At 37.1% G+C, this 26,816-nt stretch overlaps 1 protein-coding gene across 1 annotated transcript; it reads left to right on the forward strand.

Annotated features, from left to right (window-relative positions):
* Positions 1-558: 558 nt before the first annotated feature.
* PPP1R42 (protein phosphatase 1 regulatory subunit 42) lies at positions 559-25,636 on the forward strand (the record flags this gene model as incomplete). Its single annotated transcript, XM_084203291.1, has 8 exons — positions 559-687; positions 1,891-2,057; positions 2,500-2,638; positions 5,294-5,410; positions 10,482-10,599; positions 11,861-11,989; positions 24,705-24,941; positions 25,191-25,636. The coding sequence occupies 8 exons, from the start codon at positions 559-561 to the stop codon at positions 25,634-25,636; spliced, it is 1,482 nt and encodes a 493-aa protein (XP_084059417.1).
* Positions 25,637-26,816: the final 1,180 nt, after the last annotated feature.

The following is a 26,816-nucleotide window of genomic DNA, read 5'->3' on the forward strand; positions in this document are numbered from 1 at the left end:
AGGAAAAACTCACAGTTTTGTGCATGACAAAAATGCTGTGCAGATATATAAAGAGTTCTGGAGCTTGAGCTTAATACCACCTCTCACAGCCTGTAAAACCTGTTATAGAGTCTTCTCTATTTTCTAATTTATAATCAGATTATGAGCTTCCATTAACTAGCTACTATGCGTGAGAATTATGCCTGCTGTGGAGCATTGTGCTCATATTTCTGTATAAAAAAGAAAAAAACTAGGAGATAATATTCTTAAGCAAACTGAATCAACAAATCAAATAGAAAAATAGTTTTAAATATTTATTAATACACCAAAAACTTGATAAAATATCAGCAATAAGAGGGGTAGGATTTTATAAGCAACGTAGTATCACTGTAAATGAAAAGAGCGTTGGTGAGGGTATGTCAGATTGAAGTACACATGAAAGCTTTGTTGAAGACCTGGGGTACAAGTAAAATAACATTTTCCTTTTTGTTTTTAAGGTATTCTATAATATTACTTAGAAGAGCACGTGGAATACAGTATTAAAAGAAACAGTAGAGCAGCTTGACCTATTACAGGACCATGGTTCGACTAACAATGGACCTAATTGCTAAAAATGCTGGTCACAAGAACCGTAGTGAAGAGGATTTTGGACAATATATGCAAAAATTAACTCATCTGAATTTATCAGATAAAAATATAGATTCAATTGTAAGATTTATTTTTTATTATTCCTTTTAAACCGGCTACTCTAAAGTTTTGTAGTTACTGTTAAGATGAGGTGTTCATTCTTCAGAGACGAACAAAGAAAGCCAAGTTTTACAAATCTGTTAACTCACAGCACAATCTTTTCAATCTATCTGTGATTTATTCCTTAAATTTCAGAGGAAGTCTGAGAAAGGAAAGGAGAGTTCAGGAACAGGAAATAACCCGAGTGAGGTTAACAAATTTGGACTGGTGTAGTGGCTTTTTCAAATTAGCCAGGTTAAAAATATACTTTTTTTTTTTTTAATTGTTCCCTGGGGCTTACTCATTTAAAAAATAATCCATGAGCTTTTAATTTTCAAAGACTAAACCTGCAAACTTAACCCAGTCCTCCTTCCTCTGAGTTTAATAATAGGAAATGTATACACATTTCAATAAGTTCTGAGTTAATTCAGATCCCCTCAAGATAGAGTAAATTTTGAAACTGCTGAGTCCTGAACAACTACATTGTTGAATGTGGTGAATTTCAATTTCTGCTAAAAGTGTGATTTCAGTCAAGAAGAAATTGCTTGTTCTGTGTGAACAAATGCTGCAAACAAATGGTTTATTCAGCCCATTCCTATGCACAGCCATAGCGAGTTAGAAACTGGATCAGTCCATTTGATGAAGTCAGCTTCATCAGCTGCCACAGCAAAGTTTTACAGAAACCTTCATGGGGAGTGGTCTTTTAGTTGTTTCATAGGACTGTGTTCAAAGAAACTCAACATTTGAGTGTAAACTTGAGTTCAGAAACACATTAAAACAGATTGAAGTGCAAGGTTTTGTAAAAACCAATAATTTTTTGCCAAGAACTGGTTTCCAGTGACATCAGTGCAGTTTAATGGAGACAACTACATAAAAAATAGTGCTTTTCTGAAATCCATCTGATGAAGACAGGGAAGGGAATGAAGTCACACTGGATGTAGTGTATTTGCTGGTAGTCCTCAGATTCTGTAGGGCAAAATAGTAATGACAGATTTCAGTCTTTAATCTGTAGATAACTGACCATATATAATAACTCTTTTTTTCCAGAAAAAATAGTTGTAAGAAATGTTTACTAAAGGTGAACATTTATAAATCATGCATCAGAACTTAAATAAAAGAGCAATCAATAGCTTCCAGAAGCAGGCAGTGACTGAATTTTAAGCAGCATTTTATTGTTTATTTCAGGGTGACCTCTCTTTCTGTAAAAATCTGAGAGTTCTGTATTTATATGATAACCAAATCCACCAAATCCAGAACTTGGACTTTGCTTCAAATATAACGCACCTTTACCTTCAGAACAATCATATTTCAAGTATAGAAAATCTCTCATCGCTGAAAAAACTTGAAAAACTGTAAGTTGAAAATAATGTATTTATTTTACTAGTAAAAAGAATAGGTATGACACTTAAGAATTTTAAATTATGCATCATTAAAGTCTTAATTAGTTCTTAAATTTTGCTTTTCAAATAGAAGTAATTGCTTATTTTTTTTATATGTTCTGTGATAAAAGTAATGACATATCATCATGACATATATATTTGCATTTAAATGATTTTATTTTTTCAGTCTAGTAATATTAATAATAATAATAACAGCAGTAGATAAAACTGCAAAAAACTGCTTGAATCAGTTAAGTGTATATTCTACTTCTAGGCTAGGTTATTTACCTTAGCTATCATAATTTCCAGGTATTATTCAATAATGCTTGGAAAATATTTTTCTCTATATATTGAAGCCTTGTGTTTGCTCTTACTTTCAAAGGATATTAAATCTATTTTGTGTTCTATCCTTTAGGTATTTAGGAGGCAACTATATCACTGTAGTAGAGGGTTTGGATAAAGTAGGAGAACTGAGGGAGCTGCATGTTGAAAGTCAACATCTCCCTCCTGGTGAAAAGCTTCTGTTTGATCCAGTATCTCTTAACTCCCTGGCAGTAAGTATATTTTGAGAATTACAATGAGCCAATTATCAGGAGATCAGTATTTTTAGGAGAAATTATTAGGAGTTGATCATCCTCCTTTGCCAACAAGTGTTTTCCTCCTTTGCCAACTGGTGGCATTATTTCAAATTCTACCAAGAGACTGCCACCCTAATTCTCTTATAAGATGTCCAGCAAATTCTGCTTCATCTTTTTTTCATTATGAAGGATGAAAATGAGGATCAAGAGAGAGAGGAAATAAGGAAGTATGTGGATGCCCTACACCAACAGAATATGAATTAACTAAAAAAGGGGTTGGAATTTATTACTAAGTTTTCTTAGTCTGTTTCATTTGTAGTGAAGTAGTTTGTTGATATTTCAGTGTTTTGATTGGTATAGCTGTTTATTTCTTGCCTTTTGTATTTCTGTAGAAAAATGGAATGAAAAAAAAGGCACAAACATGTTTTTCTTTCTGGATATTAAGAACTACACAATCAAAAGCATTTAGTCTTAGTTCTGCAGTTCTTCTATGTTGTGTTATGTCAAGAGTCCAGGAAATCTCTTTGAAGTTGTCTTTCAACATGTTAATTGCTCATAAAACATATAGTTGAAGAGGTTAAAAAGTAGGATTTATTTGCTAATGGATGTAGTTCTGTACTATAAAAATTCCTCTTGCTGTAGCTCCCATAGTGCAGTCAGGGCTTGATAAGCTTTTTTTTGTGAAGATGAAAAACTCACTAAAAAGTGAGTTCTTTTGCTCACATTTATATGTAAAATATTTGACCTAGCTCTATTTTTTTTCCTGTTTTGAGATTATGTAATCCAGGACATGCATTGCTGTTTTTCTTTAATAGAAATGAGTCATTATTGTGAGATCATTTGTACTTTGTTCCTTTTATATTGGAGAAATTATCAAAGTAAGGGGAAGTTTTACAGCTGTAATCTTCCCAGGATAATAATGTATAATAAATTCTCCCATGTTTTTCAGCAGCCTGGTCTAGTTTTTTATTCTTTCTGGCTTTTATTTAAGGCCTTTTGATGTGTTGGTTTGGGGTTTTTTTGTTTTCTATGAAAAAACTTTGCATTCTTGATGATGCAACATCTTTGTGGAGGCTAAATGTAAAAATATTCTATTTTATCCTTTAAGTTCTAAGTGTTTGGAGCCATTTTAAGGATTGCTTTTTACTTCTTAATCTGTTTCTGGCTCTTTTAATGGCATCAGAGATAAAAGAGATAAAATCGTGAGGCTGTATAGTTCTGTGTGTACCACAGGCAAATGTTTGGATGATGACAATGTCATGAATCTGACTGAGGAGATTAAGTTTGTGAACTGTGTTTATCAGGATGATACTGGTAATTTCCATCTTTAATGTAGGTCTTGGTCAAATTTTTGAAGGGGGTTAGTTTTCCTGTATAAACCGCTGAAATAGAGATTTTTCCAAATCATGGTAAATCTTATTTCTTGTATAATTCTAAACTAATTGGACTAGGAGTCCCTTGTCATTTTCTAGAGATATAAACTTTTTCCTTTTATGTGAAACTACATTAGTATTTCCTGAGATAAACAACTAAAACACATTTAGATTTTTATCTAAAATGTAAAGATCTCTGTAACTATTGTCTGTTACAAATGGCAAAGTGCAATATGTGGCTCAGTACTGTTCCAGAGAAGGGGTAAGGATCAGAGGTGTGAATACCAAGAGGTTTGTAAGATCTAGCCTGAGAGAAAAGCAGTGTAGTCCAGCTGTTAAATGAGACTATGTGGGTAGCACATATGGGCTTCAGCTCTGCAGTTCGGATGAAATCTTGGGGCCACAGAATAAGAAGAAAATGGATCTGCTGGAGCAAGTCCAGAGAGGGCCACAGAGAGGATCAGAGGGCTGGAGCACCTCTCTTATAAAGACAGGCTGAGAGAGTTGGGCTTGGGCTTGTTCAGCCTGGAGAAGAGAAGGTTCCAAGGACACCTTATATCAGCACTCCAGTACGTAAAGGGGGCTTATAAGAAAGCTGGAGAGGCACTTTTTACAAGGGTGTGTTGTGATAGGACGTGGGTTAATGGCCTGAAGCTGATCAAGGGCAGGTTTAGAATAACTATTAGAAAGAAATTCTCTGCTTGTGACTGTGGTGAGACACTGGAACAGATTGCACAGAGAAGTTGTGATGCCCCATCCCTGGAAGTGTTCAAGGCCAGGTTGGATGGAGCTCTGAACAACCTGGTGCAGTGGAAGGTGTCCCTGCTCATGGCAGGGGGCTGGAACTAGATGATCTTTAAGGTCGCTTCCAATCCAAACCATTCTATGATTCTATAAAAATGCAGTCAGTTTCAATGGATGTTTCATACTTCAAAAGTAGAGTTTGTAGCACTTGCAGAACTCTGTAAAGGATTTTAATGTGTTTTTAAAAACCAAAAAATTCTATATTTACTAAGAATTTCTGAAATAATTGAGAAACAATCTTACTTTGGTTTCACTTCAAAACCAAAATAAATTACGTTTTAGGACAAGGGGGAACACCAACATAAAACTATCTGTATGGTGTGTGGAGGTGGTGTTTGCATATTTTTTCTTCATATGTTTGTTCATCTTTTAAGATGATTTTCTCTAACAATTTACAACTTAACTCATACATGGCATGAAAAAAATATTTATTTTTCTGCTTTTCTTCCTTCAGAAATCTCTGTCTGTACTGAATATCAGCAATAACAACATTGATGAATTAGAAGAACTGGCAGTTTTGGAAAATCTTTCTTATCTTAAAGCAGTCGACAATAGACTTAAACATATGAAGGTATTAAAGTAAATATTTGTTATATTAAGTATGAGTGTTCAGGAATTAGTCACATTCATCTTTATCACTAAATATATACATATTAAAAAATTTACTTCTGCAGTTACTAAATCTGGCTTGTCAAGCATGCTCTCTTTTCTCATATAAAAATCTTACTGAGACTAAAAATGGAGAAGCATTTACCTAGGATGTAAAAATTTATAATTTTATTAATTAATACTGAAATGAATTGGTATAAATAGAAACCAAAATCACCAAGGCAAAGTCTTGATTGAAATAAACTCTTTCATTTCTGGTTTGCAAAAACATTTTATTTCCTAAGGAAACTTAACTTTCATTGGTTAGTAATTATTAAAATAAGTATTCTTATTACTTCTGAGAACACAACATATTTGTAACAGATTGTTGAGAGAATTCAGCAGTTCTCTTTACTAAGAAGGAGATTGCAGTATTTTGGATCCATAACCTATCAGTTATCTAGATGAATTTACTCTATTTGGACTCTTCATTTTTTAACACTATAATATTAAAAAATGTTGAATGATGCCCTTCTTTTTTACTACAGAACTATTAATGCTTTGTATTTCAAGTCCTGGCTGTCAGTTGTGATTGAATTTACATCAAAATACAATTCATGTTTACATCAAAATACAATTCATGTAGGCTTTTGCTCAGTAATTAAATTCACATTGAATATGTTGGTTACATCAAAATAGCAAAAAGCTTTTTTCAAATAGGCAATCTTCCCAAATCTTCCCTTTTTAAAAGGAATCAATTTGTGAATAAAACATATTACAAAAAAATTTATATTGGTTCTTTCTTTCTTATAAATAAAATATTCTTCTGTTGTGATGATCTTAAAAGAAGATTGTCATAGTCAAAGAACCAATTAATTTTAAGAATGAGGATGCCATTTTGGAGACAACATTTTCATTATCTTAGAGGAAAAACAAGTATCCTCTGAAACAGAATAAGGAGAGGATAAAATGACTGCATTATTCAGTAATTGTGTATGTTATTTATTCTTGATTAAATTTCATAATTTAATCATCAGGAAAACCAGAATTACATTTACCCAAACCAGCTAGACCTGAAGATTTCTATGTTATATAGTAACAACTGTTGAAAAATTATACAATTAGCATTTGAGTTTGCTATTCATTACACTCACATTAAGCTCCAGTATATTTTGAAAGTGACTGTTCTGTGTATTTGCTAAACAATCTCCAAGTTTTGAAATATGTGGAACAGGGAAAGTGTTTCTATTCATATCTTTGCAGATCTCTAAAACTAATGAACATATTAAATGTGTTTAATATACATTGTAATGCAGGTGGATATCCAACTTTCCAGCTACAATTACTGAGTTTTAAGGGATTACATTTTGGTAGGCTCTACTTATCACTAATATAAATTCTTAAATAAATAAAAACCAAACTGTTGAAAAAAGCAGTAAGTAATGAAAAGTATTTTTTAAAAAGTCAGTTTTAACTTTGTGTAAGAGGCTTTAGCTCACAGTGGACATCTAGTAGGAGAACAATCTTATACAGCCACTGACTGTTCAAAAAATAGCTGAGGGACGTTTTGAGTATATTTCAATATTTTTTGAATCCCTGAATTTCATGATTGCATGGCATACATTATTCTACAGCTGTGAAAGCTGCAAGGATTTTAGGGGTATACAGTTCTATACACTTAATTGGTTCTGCCGGCTGAACTTGTTACATGCAGCAAAGGCTCTTTCATTCCCACACAAGCTGCCTCCCTTCTCCTCCCTCTTGCCCCTCTGTTATCAAAACTCTGATATATACCTCTTTTTCATGCCAAAAGCACTATATCCCCTGTTTTCCCTTTCTTGCTTTGCCATCACTGCCATCAAGAACTTCCCCAGGAATGTCTGGCATTGATCAGAGATCATGGCAGTGCCACATGACAGGGAAGTGTTGGAGAACTCTGTACCCAGCTGTGCTTCACCTGGTGGGAAGAGGAGCTGTAGAGGAGCTACCTGTGTCTGAGCTGGTCTGGTGAACTGCAGGAATAACATGGAATCTTTGAGAAAGAGGAAAATATGAAGAGCATAAGAAATGCATGAAATACAATCTTATGTAGGCTTTTCTCACTTTTGTGTACTTAGTAGAATTATTTTATATTTAAAAATTTCTCTCAGTTTTTTCACTTTATTATGAAAACCCATATTCCTTTGATTTCTTACCTATGCCACTTTGATTTCAGCATAGTTAAAAATTAGGACTAATAAATTCAATAAATTCAAGCATTTAAGGTCGTGGCTAATACAGGCTTTGTTAGCATAATTAACAGACATCAAGGCATATGACCTTGTTTCACTTGACTGAAGTTTATATAATTCAGTCTGAACAGTAGACAGATGAAAATCAAGTAATTTTTCTGAATTCATGCAAAATAGCTATGACTAGCTACCACATGCAAAAAGTATGTCTCAGGTCAGTTATCAAAAATATAATGGATTTTAATAGAAGTGGCTTTTATTTGGTTTCTATTGCTTGCTACTTCATTTATTCATCATATTGAGGTTCTGGTTTACTTTAGTCAGGATCACAAGGTCTTATAGACTGCAGTGTACTTGGGTTGGAATTAAGGAAATTTTTAAAACACTATGTCTATTAAAAAAAACTCCACAACTACTCCTTTTTACAAAAAAAACAGAATATAATTTATTTATTAAGTTCATTAATTTTGGAAATATTATGAATTGTGTAAGTCTTTGGATATATAGAAAAAAATATAGCTAGAAATTCCTGGAAAAATCTGTATTTCCCAAGTCTTTAATTTATTCAACCTCTGCCCAGTATTGATTATGACAAGAGATATCACAAAAGATGAATTCATTCGTTTTAGAATTGAGTCAGGAACAAGAGAAAAATTATAGATTTTCTCAAATAGATTATGACAGGTAATCAAACTGGTGACAAATGGCTGTCTGTAGATGTAGCTGGGGCAGTTGGATTAGACGTTTCCAATAAAAACTGGAGCATACTGGTCAAATACCAATTCTTAAATGGCCACTGTTAATTGGTAAGAAAGTTATTGCCAGCACTACAGCTGCCTGCTCAGGCACTTGCCCTTCCCCCTCCCCACCCTCCCCGATGGAATATAATTTGCTCGTCAGTATTTTGTAGCAGACCTCAAAGTGATAGCATGACATGATCATTTATCAAACGGAGCCTGCCCAGAAGAGTGTCTGGTCCCTTTAGTACAGCTTATTGAAAGGCTGGGAAGTGAAAGCACTTTATTAGAGACAGGAAGGCAATGAACAACTAGAGCGTATCGAAAGGGTAATCATATTTCAGCACAGGATTAGTGTGCTCTTAGATAAACATACACTGGAGTAAGCATGTTCAGGGTCATTTATCAAGTAAGTAACAGCTAACAAAAATCTACAGGACTCTGTATACATTCATCAAAGTTAAACTGTATACATTTCGTTTCAGTAATAGACAACTTTGTGTAGCAAAACCATTACCTGGAAAAATTCTTTCTAATGAAATCTAGAACACATTATAGACTTCAATGATAGTATCTGAATGCTTAGGTAAGGATAAATAAATATACTTGCTAAATGATTTTTTTTTTAGTAAGTCTAGCCTAAAATATTTTGCCCCTAAATTTTGTTTGTGATTAAGTGTTAGCACCTAAACTGTGGGCGTTATCATGTTGCTATCCTGATACATACTGATTAAGCTTTGCTGATTAACATTACAAGAATTATTAACATTTCTTCATGTGGACTAGTCCTCAGAGTTTCTTGCGTTGTTTTATCAGTCTTGATCCTCACAGAACCAGACTTTTGATCTCTAGTTTTCTAAAAATTCGTTTTTATCACTGAATTACAATAGATGATATCACCATCATTATAGATAGACAAAAAAATTACATGGTTTGGAGGTATGAGGCTGTGCTGCCACTTTCTCTTCCACATGACTTTTCTAAACATTTTCTATAACTGATAGAATATTTCCAAGAAGATTTTCTACCAAGGGAGATGAGCCAGCAAAAGCAGAATTCTCCATGCTTGTGTTACCCAAGCAAATTTCTGAATTTGAAGGAGCTAAGAGATATCTACATTGCTAGAGACTTCATTGTTGGCATCAGCCTACAAAGTTTTACACCCTCTGCGGTTTAGAATCCATCACAGCATGATCAGTAGAATTTTCCAAATTATTACAACAGCAGAACATAAATCCTCTCTCCTATATATAATACCTATTGTCTTGAATCCCTCCTTAAGCTTTTCACACATACAAGAAAACCTGTCAAGAGTGAGAGTTAAATAAAATTTTGGAAAGTATTTCAGAGAGTAAGGTGTCTAGTAGAAAGGACTAATCTGATAAACTTTGCATGTTTTCAACTTGAATTTATTGTATTTGAAAGACAGAGTAGTTTCATCTAGGTCATACTGCCCCTGGGTAACCAGACAGAAACAGAGATGGAGAAAGGTACATTTCACTAATATCACTGTGTAGGCCAATTCTATAACTGACCACCCACAGTTAGGTAAGGGGGGGATTACTGTTTCTCCTGTAAAATACTGTTCTGCATATATATAAAGAGAGACGCAGTCCACTGTGGATTGCATGATTTTTAGCTTTTTTTTTTTAGTCTGTACTTTATCTGTATAAAGTTTTTATTCTTCCACACAGTGATACTCTTAAGGGCTCTGTAAGACCTTGGGGATGCATTAACAGACATTGTGTATAGTATGAATTTTTTCATTGCTAGTTCCTAGCCTTTGGGTGCTTATCAGTGGGATTGAAGTGGTAATTTTCCATAGCTGGCATTACTGTATCCTTAAAAATGCAGCCTCTTCCAACATCACTGTTTCTTCTGTGCAATTTTGATATATTCAGGGGATGCTGTGGACCACTCTCTTTGGAAATGCACATTCTTAATGTGCATAATATATGTGAATAGTCTCATTGAAGTTATTTCTGTGTGCAGGATTTGGGTCTGGCTGAACAAATCACATTACTGTTGAATTTCACTCAGGAGGGGGAAACATAATCACAATGTTCTGTTGTTGTTTCAATTGCAGGATTTGGAGGTTGCATTAAAAAAATGGACAAAACTACGCAGAATAGATCTTACAGGAAACCCCATCTGCCAAAAACCAAAGTACAAGGATAGGATTATAGTACTGTCACTGACTTTAGGTAAAAAATTAAATCAATAGCCCACCCATAACGCCCAGTCTTTTAGGAAACAACTGAAAAATTAATTGTTCTTGCATGTAAACACAGTTACTGCTATGGATATTTATGTCAAATCATGAACTTTGAATTTATGTAGAAAGCTAAAATGGCTTCTGTAATCAGGTTCACAAGTCATCTTGTTTGGCTTTTGCTATTAGTCATAGTAATCATTTGTTTTATAATAGATGATTGGTGAGATTGTTACAAGACAGTTTTTTGTGTTCATATTCTAGATGTTGTGAAACTGATTTTCAAAGATCAGTTTTATCTATTCCCCTATCAATTTGTGGTAGCTGCTAAGGTGTTTTTGTTGTACAGTGCCAGTTCTGCAGATTCCACCTTACTGTGTTTGAATTTGTCATATAACATTCATCCTTAAACTTATGAGCAGTTCACACTTATGTTGGAATGTACTTGTTAATCTTAACACTTATAGTGCAGTTTTTGTTATTATTTTGGATAAAATTTTAGCATGAAAGGAAGAAACTGATTCTTCTATATCTAAAAATTTATACTGTAGAAATAAATTTTAAAATCTGCTAATTTTTTTCTTTTTTTTGGATAAAGGTGGCAATTATTTTTAAAGTTATAATTACAGAACTTGTTTTTTCTCAGAGCACAAAATACTGGTCATTTAGAAAAAGAAAAAGCCTATCTGCACAATGAAAATAACAGCGCATTAGGACAGTTCTAATGCAACCTAAATTTGTGGGCACATGAGGTATTTCGTTTGGGCCGACTCAAACATGCAGATGCAACCAATGAATCATAGAGCATAAGGTTTATGGCACCTAAGTGAGTAAAGTTAACCTTAGAGAGGCAAATCTGTGTGACTGTCTCCATGATCACTAGAGTTCCTTGATTGCTAGGATATGCAGTTTTCCTCTCCACCTGGATTTCTGCATCTATCTATACCCTGTGTAAGAGCATAACTTTTCTGCAGAATGTTATAGAAAGTCTTGCATGTTAACCAGATGTGAGATATGTATATTTTCCTTGAAATTTATAAAACTGTAGATATTTTTTTTGTAATTAAGACATGTTAACTCTCTCTTGCAGCTTGAATATGAATATCAGTCTTTATTAAGTATTTTCTTTACCAAAATACTAGAAAAAGGAAAAAAGACTTGAAGAGAATTAATATAGAGCCAATACACATTACCTACAACTTAGTATAATCCTTTAGTTCACTTTGTATCACAGAAAATATTCTCTTTTGCAGAATCCCTGGATGGGAAAGAAATTCAAGAAATGGAAAGACGTTTCTTAATGAATTGGAAAGCCTCCAGAGCTGCCAGAAAAAAAAGCAATGAAAGAATGACTGATGAACAGGCAGCCAATGTAGAATTTTGTAAGCAAACTAATCAATTACCTCATGCTTATTTAAAACTTACCGAAATCATAAAATTACAGCTAAAACTAAATATACTAAGAATTGTTTATAAGACACTTGTACCAGTGATGAGTCCAAAAGACTTGTTAATTTTAGCACTAGTTCATATATCGTTTTTTTCCCTCACATCCCAATCAGACAGAATTGTGGAAAGGGGTAGCTAGTGCATTTTGATTCTGTAAATATTCACATTTACATCTATATTTTTAAAATGTTGGGCATTCTAGAATAAATATGCATAAAATATATCAGACTTTTAAAATCTATTTGCTTATACTTATTTGATTTCTGTATATTGTCAGTCCTTTAAAGGCCTTTGCAAGATACATGTCTAGCAGAAGTCCAAGTTTTTAACTTGGAAAGAAAAAAAAATATCTGGGAGGTAAAAAAGCCTTAAACCCTTTTTGAGGTTTAAAGGCAACCTGTTCTTCAAGTGGGGAAACAAATTAATTCTGAAACTCAAGCAGAACCTGAAATAAACTTTGAATTTTTTTTTAAATGGTGGGAAGGTGGTGGTTGTTACAGAGTTGGCTGCAGGTTAAAACATAAATGACTTAACAGCACGTCTTGCTGTCTTGCAGGACTTGGATACAGACATTTAAGTTGAAATTATTCAAAATGGTTTGAACTACCATATTTGTAAAATAAAATTTGGGCCATTTACACTGTTGCTTTCAGAACATAAATTAAATTTCAGAAGATAAATATGGCTTCCAAACAATGAGTCCGCTCATTGTTTGGAAGCCATGCAATGGTTCTGAAATGGTCTTCTGAATAACTACTGATATAAGGAGGTGCTGTGTAATTTAATTTACTCCCTTTCAAATAACTCTACCTGAATGGGAATACCTGTTTTAATATTCACCTTCATCAGTGTTTGCAGCACCTTCTATAACTCCATTCAAAGTTTTCCATTCTCAGTTATCAAATCTGAGGTATTATACCTTAAGGTTCATTACATTGTTTTCAATAATGAGATACATTGGAACCTGTGATCAATCACACTGAATATATATGGTTTGACTTGGGATATTGAATTAATCCTTTTTTCTTTTTGTTTTCTGCAGCTGACTTTCAAACACCCTATTTCACAGTTTCTCTTCACCCCAGTTGCTCTGTGAAAGAAAAAAAAGAAAAAACAGATTTTTTAGATTTGGCTTACAAGCAGAAAGGTGAAAGAAAACCTCTGCCAAGAATGCGTGAAAGAAGAAGTCAGATGAAAACTCAGGTGCGTTTCTCAAACAACTTCATTTTAGTTATGTTGGTTATTGCTTGTCTGAAATAATTTTTTTAAACCATGTTATATTTATTGTCTTTATTTCTTTGAAAGACAGGATAATAATCTGCAGTTTCTGGTCACAAATCAGTGGACTAGCTAAGAGCAGTAAGTTTAATGTTACTAGTTTCTGTCATGGGCATTTAATTGTAATCATTTTCCACAAAGATAAAATAATGTTGAAGTTAATTCTCAGAAGTAAGTTGGGGTGTGAGGACCATTGGTGAAGGGTGATGCTGTGGACAGAATTATTTGGAGAAGGAGAAACAATAATTTTCATAATTACAGTTTAATTCTAACAGCCATGCTCCAGTTTCACTTGTGGCAATAGTATAGTAAAGTATTTGGGACCTAATATCACTCCTTTCAGATTTTCCATGCTATTTTTAACCTAAGAGTTTTAATACTTATCAGCTGAACTAGCCAACAAAAATACCCACATCATTTATACAATGTTGTTGATAAAATAAATAAATGCATGCAACTGACATGGGCATTTTTTTGTAATTAAATTAGTAAATGTAGTATTCTATTTTATATTCAAGTTAAAATTTATTAGTATGTTTGACAATTTAACTGAGCAACATTTAATGCTATTTTATTTTTAACACCTTACCACTTTCCATTCTATGAGTTTTGTTTATTCTGATTATTTGCTCTGATTAAAAATAGCTGCCTTTCTGTTGAGAAGGGAAGAAGAATTGCAAATCACAAAGCTCCTCTCTTTCAAATAATAATTTTTGTTCATCACGTGGCAATGGGTATATTCTGGTCTAAAAGAGAAACTGAATTTGTCATATATGTACCCGTTATTGAACTTTTCTTCTTTCTCAGAAGCACAAAGCAGTGGAGCAGTTAAAAACAAGAAGTGCAGAAACAATGTACTCATTATTATAAAAAGTAATATTGTTAGTACTTCTATAGTAGTACACTATTATTTTCCAGTGAATAGTACAGGCTTCTGAAATTTTGGGGGGATACAGAGTAATACTCATGCGTATAAATGTTGGGATTTTTAAAATTCTGTTGTAAAATGGGTTTGTCCACATGCTCAGTGTTCTGTCATCTTGCATGTCATCTCTGTTAGCATCCTGTCTTTTGGGCCAGGCTGAGAAAAACTGTGCTTTGCATTTACCATTCCCCTTAGTCCTAAATAAGAATGGAACATGTGTGTACAATATCTTTTCTCCTGTAAGACCTTCTGCTATTCCCTTTGAGACAAAGCATTCTGATTCTGCTTTACAATGGTAAAAAGCTGTCCATTGTTGAGCTTCTTTGCTTGGCAAATACTTTCTCAGTATTGAAAATCTGAAATAAAATCACGTCTCTTTTGAAATCCCTTTTGACCCTAAAAAGGCAAAGAGAGCACCTTCCATACTTGATTGAAATGAAATGTCTATATTTTTATTAATTTACAATTGTAAATTAAACTATTTAAGTGATGATTTTTTTTTTACTGTTAATCTAGAAGATTTTAGTCTGATTTCACAGGAAGGTTAGAAGAAATTGCAGTCACATGACATGCATTTAATATTTTCTAAAAACTTCTAAATGGGACTTTTATCTTAGATGCTGAAGGTTGCTGTGCCTTACAATTTCACGTGTAATCACTGATCCTGAGATGTATTCTAATCTTGTTAGTAGAGGAATTCCATAGAAACCAAAGTTTTAAAGTTTTGTGAATTCTTTAGAACATACATTGAGAAAAAACCCCAAAACCTCAAAAAATAGAAGTATTTGTTCTCAGAGCTTATGCAGATAGAAAAAATGACAAATCATAGTATTCCCTTGCCAGATCCACTAATTAGGGATTTACATCAATGTGCTCACAAGTAAAGAAGTAATCTTTTTCAAACTGAACAAATACCTGTATTGTTCAATTGAAATGCAGTATCGGACCAAAGAAATTAGCGGGTTTTAATCCTAACCTCTGTGTTAGTCAAATAAATTATTCCAACAGATGTTTCCTCTTTCCCTATACATACTAGGTGATGTTTGACCTTGGCAACTAAAAATAGGCATTAAATACCTTTCTAACGTACATCTAAGATCCACTGAGGATTGCATGTAGCTTGAACAATGAAAAAAGCCACTTATTACTAGATTACTAAAATATGTCATTAATCTTTCCTTTTTGATGATATAAAAACAATAGCAATTTTATATTGAATTTTAAGTTAGTTTTGGACATTCAGAGAAAATTATGGATATTGGCAGGAAGTAATTAAAAGAAACCAAATCACTTAACTATTTTAAAGATACCTAATACCTTCCAATGGGATACACCATTATTAATGTTCCCTGAGTAGAGAAGTTGTTGAAATTTTGATGTTGTAAACTTAATCTGTAATCAGCAGTTTCTCCCCACATTGCCTTACTCATGGAATTAAATATTGTGGTAGGTATTTGTAGCAATTCAGAATGTGGTGGGAAAGTCACCTTTTGTCCCTCCATTGCACGTTATGGAATAAGCAATGTGAAAATATATTTAAATTATGCAGTCAGCATGTAATAAATACACTGGATTGTGGCAACTAAATATAAGCCACTCTGCTGCCACCATGCACATCATGTATATTTCAAGTTGTAGTCCAAAAGGAAGGAACTTGCAGTGAACAGTGTTAGTTCTCCCTCTTCTTAGGCAGATGCTTGTATGAACATTGCATTTAATTAATTAAATATTTTATCAATGCCCTGAGTTGCAGTGATGTCTGTGGTCTGAAATCTACACAGGATAATGTATATTTCATAACAGGTAGGAATGTGAATGTTCTGCATGTATACTGGGTTTTTGTTTATATTAATCTAGCTAGCATCATAATAAATAGAATTATTACGGCCGATTATGACAGGTTTTTGGGGCAAAATGATACTGAGACTGATAATGGTAATGCTGTATACCCAAAACCCAAAACATAAGCTTTGCAATCATACACTTTGCATTACAGAATGGAGCTCTCTTATTTGAGAGGGAGGTGGGGAAATACGTTACCTCTGGGGGACCTAATTCTTGTTTGCTTACTGAATATCAATTTCAGCAAACATCTGAATATTCAAAAATAAAAAAATATCCTCAGTCTTAGCTGCAGGAGAAATACAGATTTAAGATATAAACCAGGGCAGTTTTATCTGTGCACCCTCGAGTTGATTTTAGCAGTAAAGAGCTTACAAGCACTCCAAATGTATTCAGAATAAGGTGCATTGAATACTTAGAGGTACCAGCTGCAGCCCTTTGCCAGCGCTGTGAGCATGCTTAGAACAGGCACGGAGTGCCTTTTCCAGCAGCCCTCTCACTGCCTTTCCTTGGAGATGGTGTTGAAGGAAATATGTAAACATCTTCTTAGTGAGGTCTACAAAGTACCAATCAGCATCTAGTGCTGGGGGCTGTGGAAGAGAAATGTAAGGAATTTACTTGCCGTTGAATTATTCAGCCATGACATAGGATATGAAAGGAGTCACCACAATGCTAGATAAAGTGTAAGGATAAAGAGATGAAGTGAAGTTCTGAAATTAAATAGGGTTGCTGAAGCAGAGCCATTTGAATGAAAGTCAGGTATTAGAAGTTTCTGGTTACTGTGGCCCATGTAAGGTCTCAGCAGGCAATTCAGCCAGTTTTAGTGGTTCCATATTTACATCCTTGCTGAATATGGTGCTGGATGATTTTCCCCATGATCATTCATACTCTGTTCAGAAGCAAAAATATAACTGTCTTCACAAACATACAAGACACAAACAATGGCATTGTCTTCTGTCTAAACTTTTTTCAGTAGTGATAATTTTAAAAAACCAAGAAAAAGTATGTCTGCTATATGCTCAAACTGTAGTACTTAACACTGCCATGTCATCCAGTGTCCTGAAGGCAGTGACAAAAGGCATCCCTTTTTCCTGTGCCCTGCCTCCCCACTCCAGTTCTCTGTGCTGCTGTCTGTGCCCAAAGCTGAGGAGTAGGGATCTAAACCGTGCTGGCAGAACACGTGCACAGACCCCCTGTGCCCTTGAAAAGAGTACATTCTTTCAAACCAGACTGAGAGCACATTTGCTGGTGAGCAGATTGCCAGCTAGACTATGCATACTCCTACATGTCTGGCTGACCAGATAGAGCATAGACACATTCTTGCGGGGCAGTCTGGCAGGAGCACACTTGCTTGCAATAGTCTGCTCCCTCTTCCAGGAGATAGGGGCTGTTTTCTAGACGCTTAAGAGACCAAATGGCACGTGTGACTCGTCAGCCAGTAGTCGGTCAGCAACTTACCAGAGCACATCTGGGGCTGCAGGCTGTCAGATGCTCTCAAGAACATTGAAACCCAAACTGTCTGAAGCCTTCTACATAAAATACATTAATATTTAGAATGCTTTAGGTTGGAAGATCATTGAGTCCAACCATAAGTCAGTAACATATTAGACAGAATGCAGAATAAGAGGGGACTACTTAGTGATGTTAGTGTGAGTTGTGTCTTTTAACTGAGTCCATCAAGACTGTGTCAGGAATGAAGTACTAATTTAGGATGGTAAACAAAAAGCAAACTCAGATCTTTTCCTATCTATTTTTCAGGGGTTACATGCTCTCTCTAATAGTTATTAGATAAATGAAACATTCAGTATACAGTATTTATTTTATTCCTGTCCTTAGATCTTTGCTGTCAGTACTTTTAGAGTACTATTCAGATAAAACCTCAAAACTTCACAACATTTTTGGTCTGCTGTATTAGCATTGGACATTTTTTATTGTGTGACTGACAAAATTATAAATATCACTTTAATAACAAAAATATGAATCTTATTAGAAAACTGTTAAAGTAATGCTGCGTTTTTAGGTTTTTAAAATACATAACTGCATGGGAGTTGGAAAAAGTAATTTGAGGTTAAAATAAAGACTGCTGTTTGAATAGGAATATATAAATAAATTCTGTCATTTCAGTATTATGCTGTTGAAGGCAGTTCCAATAATCTAATTTACTGCAATGATATAAACACTCTTTCAATATTTGCCTTCCTGTATCCTGTCACACATTATGTAGGCACACTCCCCTCTCTGAAAAGTTGAAAGCAGCTGCTTATAAAAGCTGAAGTGAAAACACAGTCACTGTGCCCTCATCTAGCAAGATGAGCTACTACATTTTGGAGGACAGCACTGCAACTACAAATTCCTTAGTAGCAGCTATACCTCCTCAAATTCACTTCCAACACCTTGGGATATTTCTCATCCAGTTGCAAAGACTTGGATACGTCAGATTTACCTTAGTGGTTCCTAAATTTGTCATCATCTACTGTTGGTAGAATTTCCCCCCACCAGAAACTGTTCCTAGGACCTAAGAGAGGACCTAAGACGTGTGAGACCAGGCCTTAGCAGTAAAGATTCTGATGCTTTTAGAGCTTCCACTGTACTACTGGTGTGTTAGAGATGCCAAAAGGAAAAAAATTAGACATCACTGCCCAAATACCTTCCCTTGATAATGCTATTACCATAATCAGAATATATGTAAACACACAGTGCTTGAGTTACTGATCTAAAGCTCATATTTGAACTTTTAACCCACAGCCAATGAAAAAATCCTATTTTTTCTAATGCTGTATTATTTGTTTCTATATGCAGATATAAAGCAATACACAGCACTGCCTGTGATACAGCTTTAAAAGCCACACAGTTCAAAAGTTCTGAGATAAGGGAAAAAATAGCCAGAAAGCTGTCAGTGTTCAAAATGTGCCCATTGATTTTTCAGGATGAGGATTCAGACATGATCTATTAATATGGGATAGTTATATGATTGTATTCAGAGTATAACTGGTAAAAGTTAAGTTCAACTGAAAGGCTCTCTTCCCTGTTTCTATTATTTTTTATCTCAGTGTGGTGTGCAAAGTGGCTGACTAACAGAGCTCTGAGGCAAAATGATTAATTATGTGAACCTGATTATTTACAGTCACAAAATTATAAATGCTATATATTGTAACTGGAAACAATAATTTTCATTTTTTACTTTTTACTTTTCACTTTGCTAGGAAAAAAAAAAAACAGTGAAGTTTTTTAATTTTAAGTCACTTGGCCTTGAAGAATTCTAGGAATTCACTGCCAGAAAAGTTGTATTTGAACCTTACCTCTTCAATCAAACTACGCTGTAACCAGACACTACAGAAACGACTGACTACATCTTTCTGTTCTCTTAATTCTGATCAGAATTAATTGCTGCATCAAAATCAAGATAAATCCAAGCCAGCTGTGAAATGATCCATGTAATAGACTAATACTTTAAATCAAAAAGAGTTTTGAATCAATAAGCTCTTCCTTTCTTGGAGAGTTAATATGTTAGACTGCCATAGTAACCCCTGATTACATGTCCAGTAAAGCTGGATATAATCACTTACACATAGTTAGTGGGAAAATGTTTTGGAATAAAAGATTGACTCTTATCTGATTTCATTTATATGAAAAATTGCTTTGATTATTAAAAAGATTTTTTTCTCATAGGACTTGAAAATTAAAAGTATTTGATACACATTTATGTAGGAAAAAACATCAGTACCATTTTTGTCCATGGAAAAAGTCAGTTTTGTAATAAAGGGATGTACAGTACCCCAAATAGACAGATTCTGTCAATTCAGAATATTCTAATTCCAGGTTTGGCACTGGGAAGAAAAACAAAAGGGCTTTCACTGCAACATCCGATAATCTTGCAATAGTTAAAGATCTTTTTTTCTAATCAGCAGCATTTCATAACACTGCTTATAATTTTTATAGAAATGTTGAGTGCTCCCAGGAAGTGTTAAGGACAATAGGAGCAATAGGTGCTTTCATGGAGTTGTGACATGAAGATCTCATCTGTCTCCTCTGGTCTCTCTGATGTAGGTTGAGGAGGAATCTGAAGCAACGACATAATGGTTTGAATTTTAAAAGCCAGAAGTTACAGTATGTGAAGATTTGGCCATTATTCATTTTCTTTTTCTCCCTCAAAGTTTACAAAGAAAGATACTGGTGTCCCTTTCGATATGTTGTCTGTGTCTTTTTAATCTCAAAACCAGACAAAATTAAGTATGTTGAACTTAACACTGCTTTCTAAGAACATTGGGAAAAATAAGGGGACTCCCTATTTATTTAGAAGCAATGCTTTGTCTAAAAAGCATGTAAAAACATCAGCTCATGCTAGGTTAAACTGGTTGCCTAATTCTTAAGTTTCCTCAAGAAATGAACTGGTTTTAGCCAGTGCCTTACCTAGCAGATGCTTCTTTCCCTGCATGGCACTCAGCAGTTATGCAGAGGCGTGTTCACAGCAGAGTCATGGAGTCATTAAGGTTGAAAAAGACCTCTAGGATCATGCAGTCCAACTGTAAACCTAACACTGCCATCTTCACCACTAAACCATGGTGTGGTGAACACCAAACCACACAACTACACATTTTTTAACAATTCCAGGGACAGCCTGGACAGCCTGTTCCAATGCTTGACCACCCTTCCAACGAAGAATTTTTTCTCAACAGCTAACCTAAACCCTCCCTGGTTTAACTTCAGGCCATTTCCTCTAGTCCTGTCACTTGTTACTTCAGAGAAAAAAACAGCCCCCACCTGTCTACAACCTCCTTTCAAGCAGAAAAAAAGCTATTAGCACATGATTTTTGAGATCTGTAATCCTAAAAACTAATTTCCATCATTTGGATTTTTCCAAATGATGGTGAATATTGTGGAGCAGTTAGCAGAGGAGGCATGAGAAGATTAATGATGTCTGTGCTGATTAATTTGTTGACTAATAATATAATTCATTAATTTAACTTCAAATTGTGTTTGTTTGGCTGCTTTGCACTAATTTGAGTAAATAAATAAATGCTTGAGACTTCTGATATAGGAAAATCCCAATCCTACAGGTAAGGTAAAGAAAGGAAAGCCCATATTACAAATTGCCCCTGAGAAAAGACCATTCCTAATGCAGTTTCTCTGTGTGAATGGCGGCTCAGCATCTTGTGCTTACAGTCCTCTGTGAAATAAGAAAGGAATTTATCCTGAATAAGGAAATCAGGATCTGTCTTTTTGCATGGAATGTTTTGTGTATTTTGTGAACATTTATAAGGATAATATGGTAGAGATGATTCAAATATATTTGACTCCTGCATGCATTCTCACCTCGAATAACAAGATCTTCATCTTCATTATAAAGAATAAGATTTCCAAAGCTAAGACTGTAAATGAGTGGTACTGTAACTCTGAGGTGCCAATGTTTCTGTTAAAGTGTCGTGGTTTAACCCCAGCCAGCAGCCAAGCCCCACGCAGCCACTCACTCACTCCCCCCATTGGGACTGGGAAAAGAATAGGAAGGGTAAAAGCTGGAAAACTCATGGGTTGATATAAGGACAGTTTAATAGGGATAGCAAAAGCCACACACCTAAGCAGACCAAACCAAGGATTTAGTCACCACTTCCCATGGGCAGGCAGGTGTTCAGCCCTTGCCAGGAAACCAGGGGCTCATCACATGCTGTGGTTACTTGGGAAGGCAAATGCCAAACATCCCCCTACTTCCTGCTTCTTCCCTTACTTCAGATACTGAACATGATGTCATATGGAATGGAATATTCCTTTGGTCAGTTGGGGTCACCTGTCCCAACTTACCACGTTGTCAGTTCCCATGTCCCCAGTCTCCTCGCCAGCATGGCAGTATGAAAAGCAGAAAAGGCCTCATCTCTGTGTTAGCCCTGGCCAGCAATAACAAAAACATCTCTAGATTATCAACTCTCTGTTCAGTACTTATCCAAAATACAGCCCCATACCAGCCACTGTGAAGAAAATTAACTCTACCCCAGCACAAAGCAGCATATAAGGCTGGTGCATTATTTGCCTTCAAAATCTGAACATTCCAAACACGAAATAAAGCTCAGATGTGTAGCTGTTAGTCCCTTACTGAAATCAGTACTAACCGAGCATGATACTTCTTATTCTAGCTGTAGTCACAATGATATTCAGGTCAAGAAAGACAGAAAAACATACATTTTTAAAAAGGTGATTCTTTAAGCAATTTCCAAAGAAGAATGTCAATAGTGTTGATGAGCATGTTCACAGTGTCAGCTGCTGATTGCTGACTCAAAGCAGCACATTAGGAAGTCACTGCCAGATCTCTACATCGTGGTGTCATCTTTGCATCTTACACTTCCCTCTGCCTTACATACACCCATTTAAAACTCTTTAATGGATTGTTACTATTTGTTAATGTGAGTCATTCTGTGTAAGCCACCTAGAGCATGGCATTATTTTCATAGGTTCTGAGTATTTCTGGAGTAAAGATTTTTAACTTCTTGTATAATAAATAAAACATTGAAGACCTGAATTGATTACTCCTGGTGCAACATGTGCCATGGGGTTTCACAGAGAGAATCCCACAGCCAAGCAACTCAAGTCTAGCTAAAGCAAAGCCCTAAGAAAGTCTAGATACCCTGGTCTAACACTTATGTTCACACACCCCCCCAGAATGGAGCCCTTCTGACATATATTTTAAAATTAATTTTAAAATATTTTTTAAAGTAATTACTACTGAGAAAATGCTGTAAGAAGTGTATTGACACACTGTAATATGGCATATTTAACATAACTGTGGAATATGCTCTGGTTCTACAATACATTATCAACATGGCTTTTGAAACAAGGGGGGGAAAGTATCTAATTGGAAATCTTCAAAATATTTGTTTGGATTTGGAATCCATTATGCTAAGATTTCCCCAAGAAGCAAAAGTTGTGAACTACAACTTATTTTTATTCTCCTGTGTCCGTGTCCTGCCTTTGATTTGTTCCCAGGCTACAGCTGGAATCTGTGGGACCTGACCAGATATAATCTGTGTGTGGCTTCCTGCTGGAGCTGTTTTACTCGGCAAACTCTGTTAGTTTCTGTCAGAAGCACCAATAGCTGCTGCACCGTACCAGCAGGCAAGCACACTTGAGAAATCCTTATACAGAAATGGGAATGGGAGAAAATTAACAAATTGGAAAGAAATACCCTGAATGTTTGTGCTGAATTGCAGCCATAAAACCAGAAACTAATTTGACATAAAGAGAGCAGAGTGTACCTGAAAATACATCGTTCTGTCTCTGGTAGAACTTCTTCTTACCTAAATCACACTGGAAATCTGTGACTCTGGCAGTTTTCAGATTTGAGATATACTGTGGAAGGTAAGGCAGGAAAATTAATTCTCAGTCATTTGTCTGGGAAAGAAGAAGAAGAAACAGCTGCAGCCATTTGTTACAGCTTTAGATTTAAACAGTGGGTTGGTACAAGAAAATAATCACTGGATGTCTTTGTGCTTATAACAGAGGAGGTGTCATCTGATGGGAGAAAGTCATGATGGAGCAAAGAACAACTATTTGTACATTTCTATCTCTTTGGGTTTTAAAAATGTGTTTTAAGCGCCCCTTTTTTGGTAACGAGGCTAGCAGCTGGAGTGGTGTCTCCAAACACTGCTCAATTTCTTACTGTGCAATCTCCCTAATCACACTCTGCAGTAAGGTGGATTTGGTGTTGTCTAAAGATGGTAATGGGAGTTCCACTACTTCTCTTCCAATGTGTTCCACTGGATTTCCTGCACTGAGGCAGGACTCTGTGTACAGTGGGAAACTCCCAAAAAATACTGGGTCATTAATCCAGTCAGAGCAGAGAAGAGCACAACACTCACAATCTGCTAATTTAGGGTGGCTGGGAAGTCTCAGGATGTTGGGACACCTGCTGTTAAGTTCTCTGTCAGTGACATAGTTGAGTGTCCCACAGCCTAGTGAGGAGAAGTCCCCCTTGAGTAGGTATTTTAGGTGGGCAGCAAACCTAGAAACCACCTTGGGTGTGGGAGACCTGGTCCCCAGAGTTGTGTGCTGGAGGGCAAATCTCCCTGCTCCCTAGGGAGTCTGGGATCAGTTCTTCTACATCACACCGCAGAGTCAGAGTGTTTTCAGTACAAGCTTAAGGATGTGTTCAAGAACTGCTTGTTTGAGCCCCAGAGGCTGATTGAGCAGAGGGATATCTGTCGAGTGCATTTTTTAAGAGGTTTTGACTGCAGAAAGGATTCAGCAGTGCTCACTTGGGCTGGAGGCAGCCCTGGAAACCTTGGGGCCAAAAAAACCATGGCTTAGCAGGGCTGCTTGAAGGCTCCTCCACTGTCCTCCAGAGAAACCAGTGTCTTCATTCTTTTGCACCCTGGAGGCCAAAGGATGATCTCTGGTGCCGGTGAAGTCCATCATCGTGCCCCTGTACATACTGACAAGAGTAGCTTTTGTCAGAGTAGCTCCTCATGGCTGAAGGGAAACCCCCACAGAGGCTGTCAGCACCAGGCAAAGGTAAACGTTGAGGCACAGTTTCAGTACTTAGATTTACAGATGAATTAAGTACTTAACTTAGAATTTAGTGCTTAAATTCAGAACCGACAGCATTCCTTGCCATCCAGCCCTCTGTGACCGGCGGCGGCGGCTCCTCAGGGCTATGGATGTCAGCCAGAGGGCAGAAATCGTGGCGGGCCCTCGGCGGGACGATGGGGCCGGGCGGGGCAGGGTCCCGCCCGCGGGCAGCCCCCGCCCGTTCCCCCCGGCGCGGCGCTGGTGGAATTCTCGGCCGGAGAGTTTGGCTGGGATGCGCGGGCGGCTGCGGCGGGCGCTGTGCGTGTGCTGCCGGGCCGGGGCTGAAGGCAGGTGTCCGGCCCGCCGGGTCCTCACCGGGCTCGTACCTTCCCGGGACTTCCAATTATCGCTAAACTTTAAGTCCTTAATTTTCTTGGCTGCAAACCCTGTAACGAATAGCTCAGACTTTGTTTTTCCACTGCTCCCGAGGCTTGATTTATTGTGTCTCTCTTATCGCACAATCGGGCTTCGTTCAAAATGTTATTCTGGGCTAATTCCATACCCCGGTATTTATTTTGACTGTCCCTTCTCATTAGCGTTACTGATTTTTAATCGCTCCCCGTTCCCTGTTAAATCCCCTCTCTGCCCGCCCGGGCTCGCCTCTTCCATCCCGTTCGTGTTTCCATCCCGTGTGTGTCGGTGCCCGGAGCGGTGCCCGGGCAGCCACGACCCGCTCCCCCCGCGGCTGCGGACGGAGCCTCGCCCGGGGGAACCCGCTCCGACCGGGAACATCCGCGAGCCGGAGATGCGGCGGCGGAGCGAAGAGAAAGGGCTTGCTTTTAACACGGCATCGCCTGAGCTCCCAGCCCAGCGATTAAATTTCTCTCCTCCAGCAAAACCGTTACTTTATCCTAAGAAAAACAGCGCGAGCGGGGCGAGCGGCGGCGCGGGGCGACGGGACCCGCACGGACCCGGGGCCGGGAGCGGGGGAGGGCGGGGGTCGAGGGGAGCGGGAGGCGATGCCGCCCCGACAGCTCCGTGATTGATGACCCACCCGCCCGGGAAGGGGCGGTCGCTGTCGCCCAGGCTGGAGGGGGGAGCCCAGAGACCAGGTGCGACACAGCCCCGCCGCACCCACCGGCCGCCACGGCTTATAAACGCCGGGGCCGGACGGGGCGCGACGCGACGGGACGGGACGGGAACCTCGGCAGCGGGCGGGAGCGGTAAGTTCATCGCCGGCCGGGCACCGCGGGGTCCTGCCGGGTCCCGGGCAGCTGGGATGCGGGACCGGGACGCAGCAGCCGCCGCGGGCCGGCGGGGGCGTGAGCGCCGGTGCTGCCCCCGCACAGGCAAGTTTCTATTCCTCTGCTCCGGAGAAAGGGCTTTCGTTACTTGTTACCGGAGTTACACGGAGGGCAAGGCCTTTTTAAAACCGATGCAAAATAATTCAGATGCACTGTATTTTGCCCGCTAAGGAGCAACGGAAAAGTTTATCTGTTTCCACCTGTTTGTTTTCAGTCTGTGCGCTCTGCTCTGGCGTTTTCCATCTTTTCCTTGTCTGTGTGGGCAGGTTGCCTTCATCGCCATTTCATTCACACAGAATATAAGACAAAAATAAATATTGTGCTGGGTTTTTTTCTTTTTTTTTTTTTGGTAAAAGATGTCAAACCAATCATGTCTTTGTAGTGTCATGTAAAAACACAAATGCATCTGCATGCATTAGAAATACTGCACTAGAAGTGCTTTAGAAAAAACATAAATACTTTAACTTACTTTCACAGTCCTGTCCTCAACTTTCTCAGCATACCAGATGGCAAGTGGGTGCTTGCAAAAATTACTGCGATTATTTTAAAAACCAAACTTTTTTCTTGTAAAATTTTAAAAGGGAAAATTACTGTTGCCCAGAGGTTTTTCATTTACTTTAGTTTTTAGCAGCATTTTTTGGACCATGAGGTTTTGGCAATGCCTGAGTTTGAAGCACCTGGAATGGATGTCCTGATTACTCCGGGGAGAAGAGTGATGCTGCCCAGTCCCAGTGGGAAACAGAAGTGATCCTGGCTGTGGATCCAGGAACCACCATGATTTGGCTACACATATGTACATACCTACAGCAGATCCTTTGTTTTATGTAGCAGATTTTCCTAGGCCATTTGCTGTTTGTGTTTGATGGGAAGTCTGACAGCAGAGAAATTTAATTCAGAGTGAAATCTCTCATTTCCACA

The sequence above is a fragment of the Fringilla coelebs genome, assembly GCF_963513975.1.
Source record: "Fringilla coelebs genome assembly, chromosome: 1".
In the NCBI taxonomy this organism is placed as follows: domain Eukaryota; kingdom Metazoa; phylum Chordata; class Aves; order Passeriformes; family Fringillidae; genus Fringilla; species Fringilla coelebs.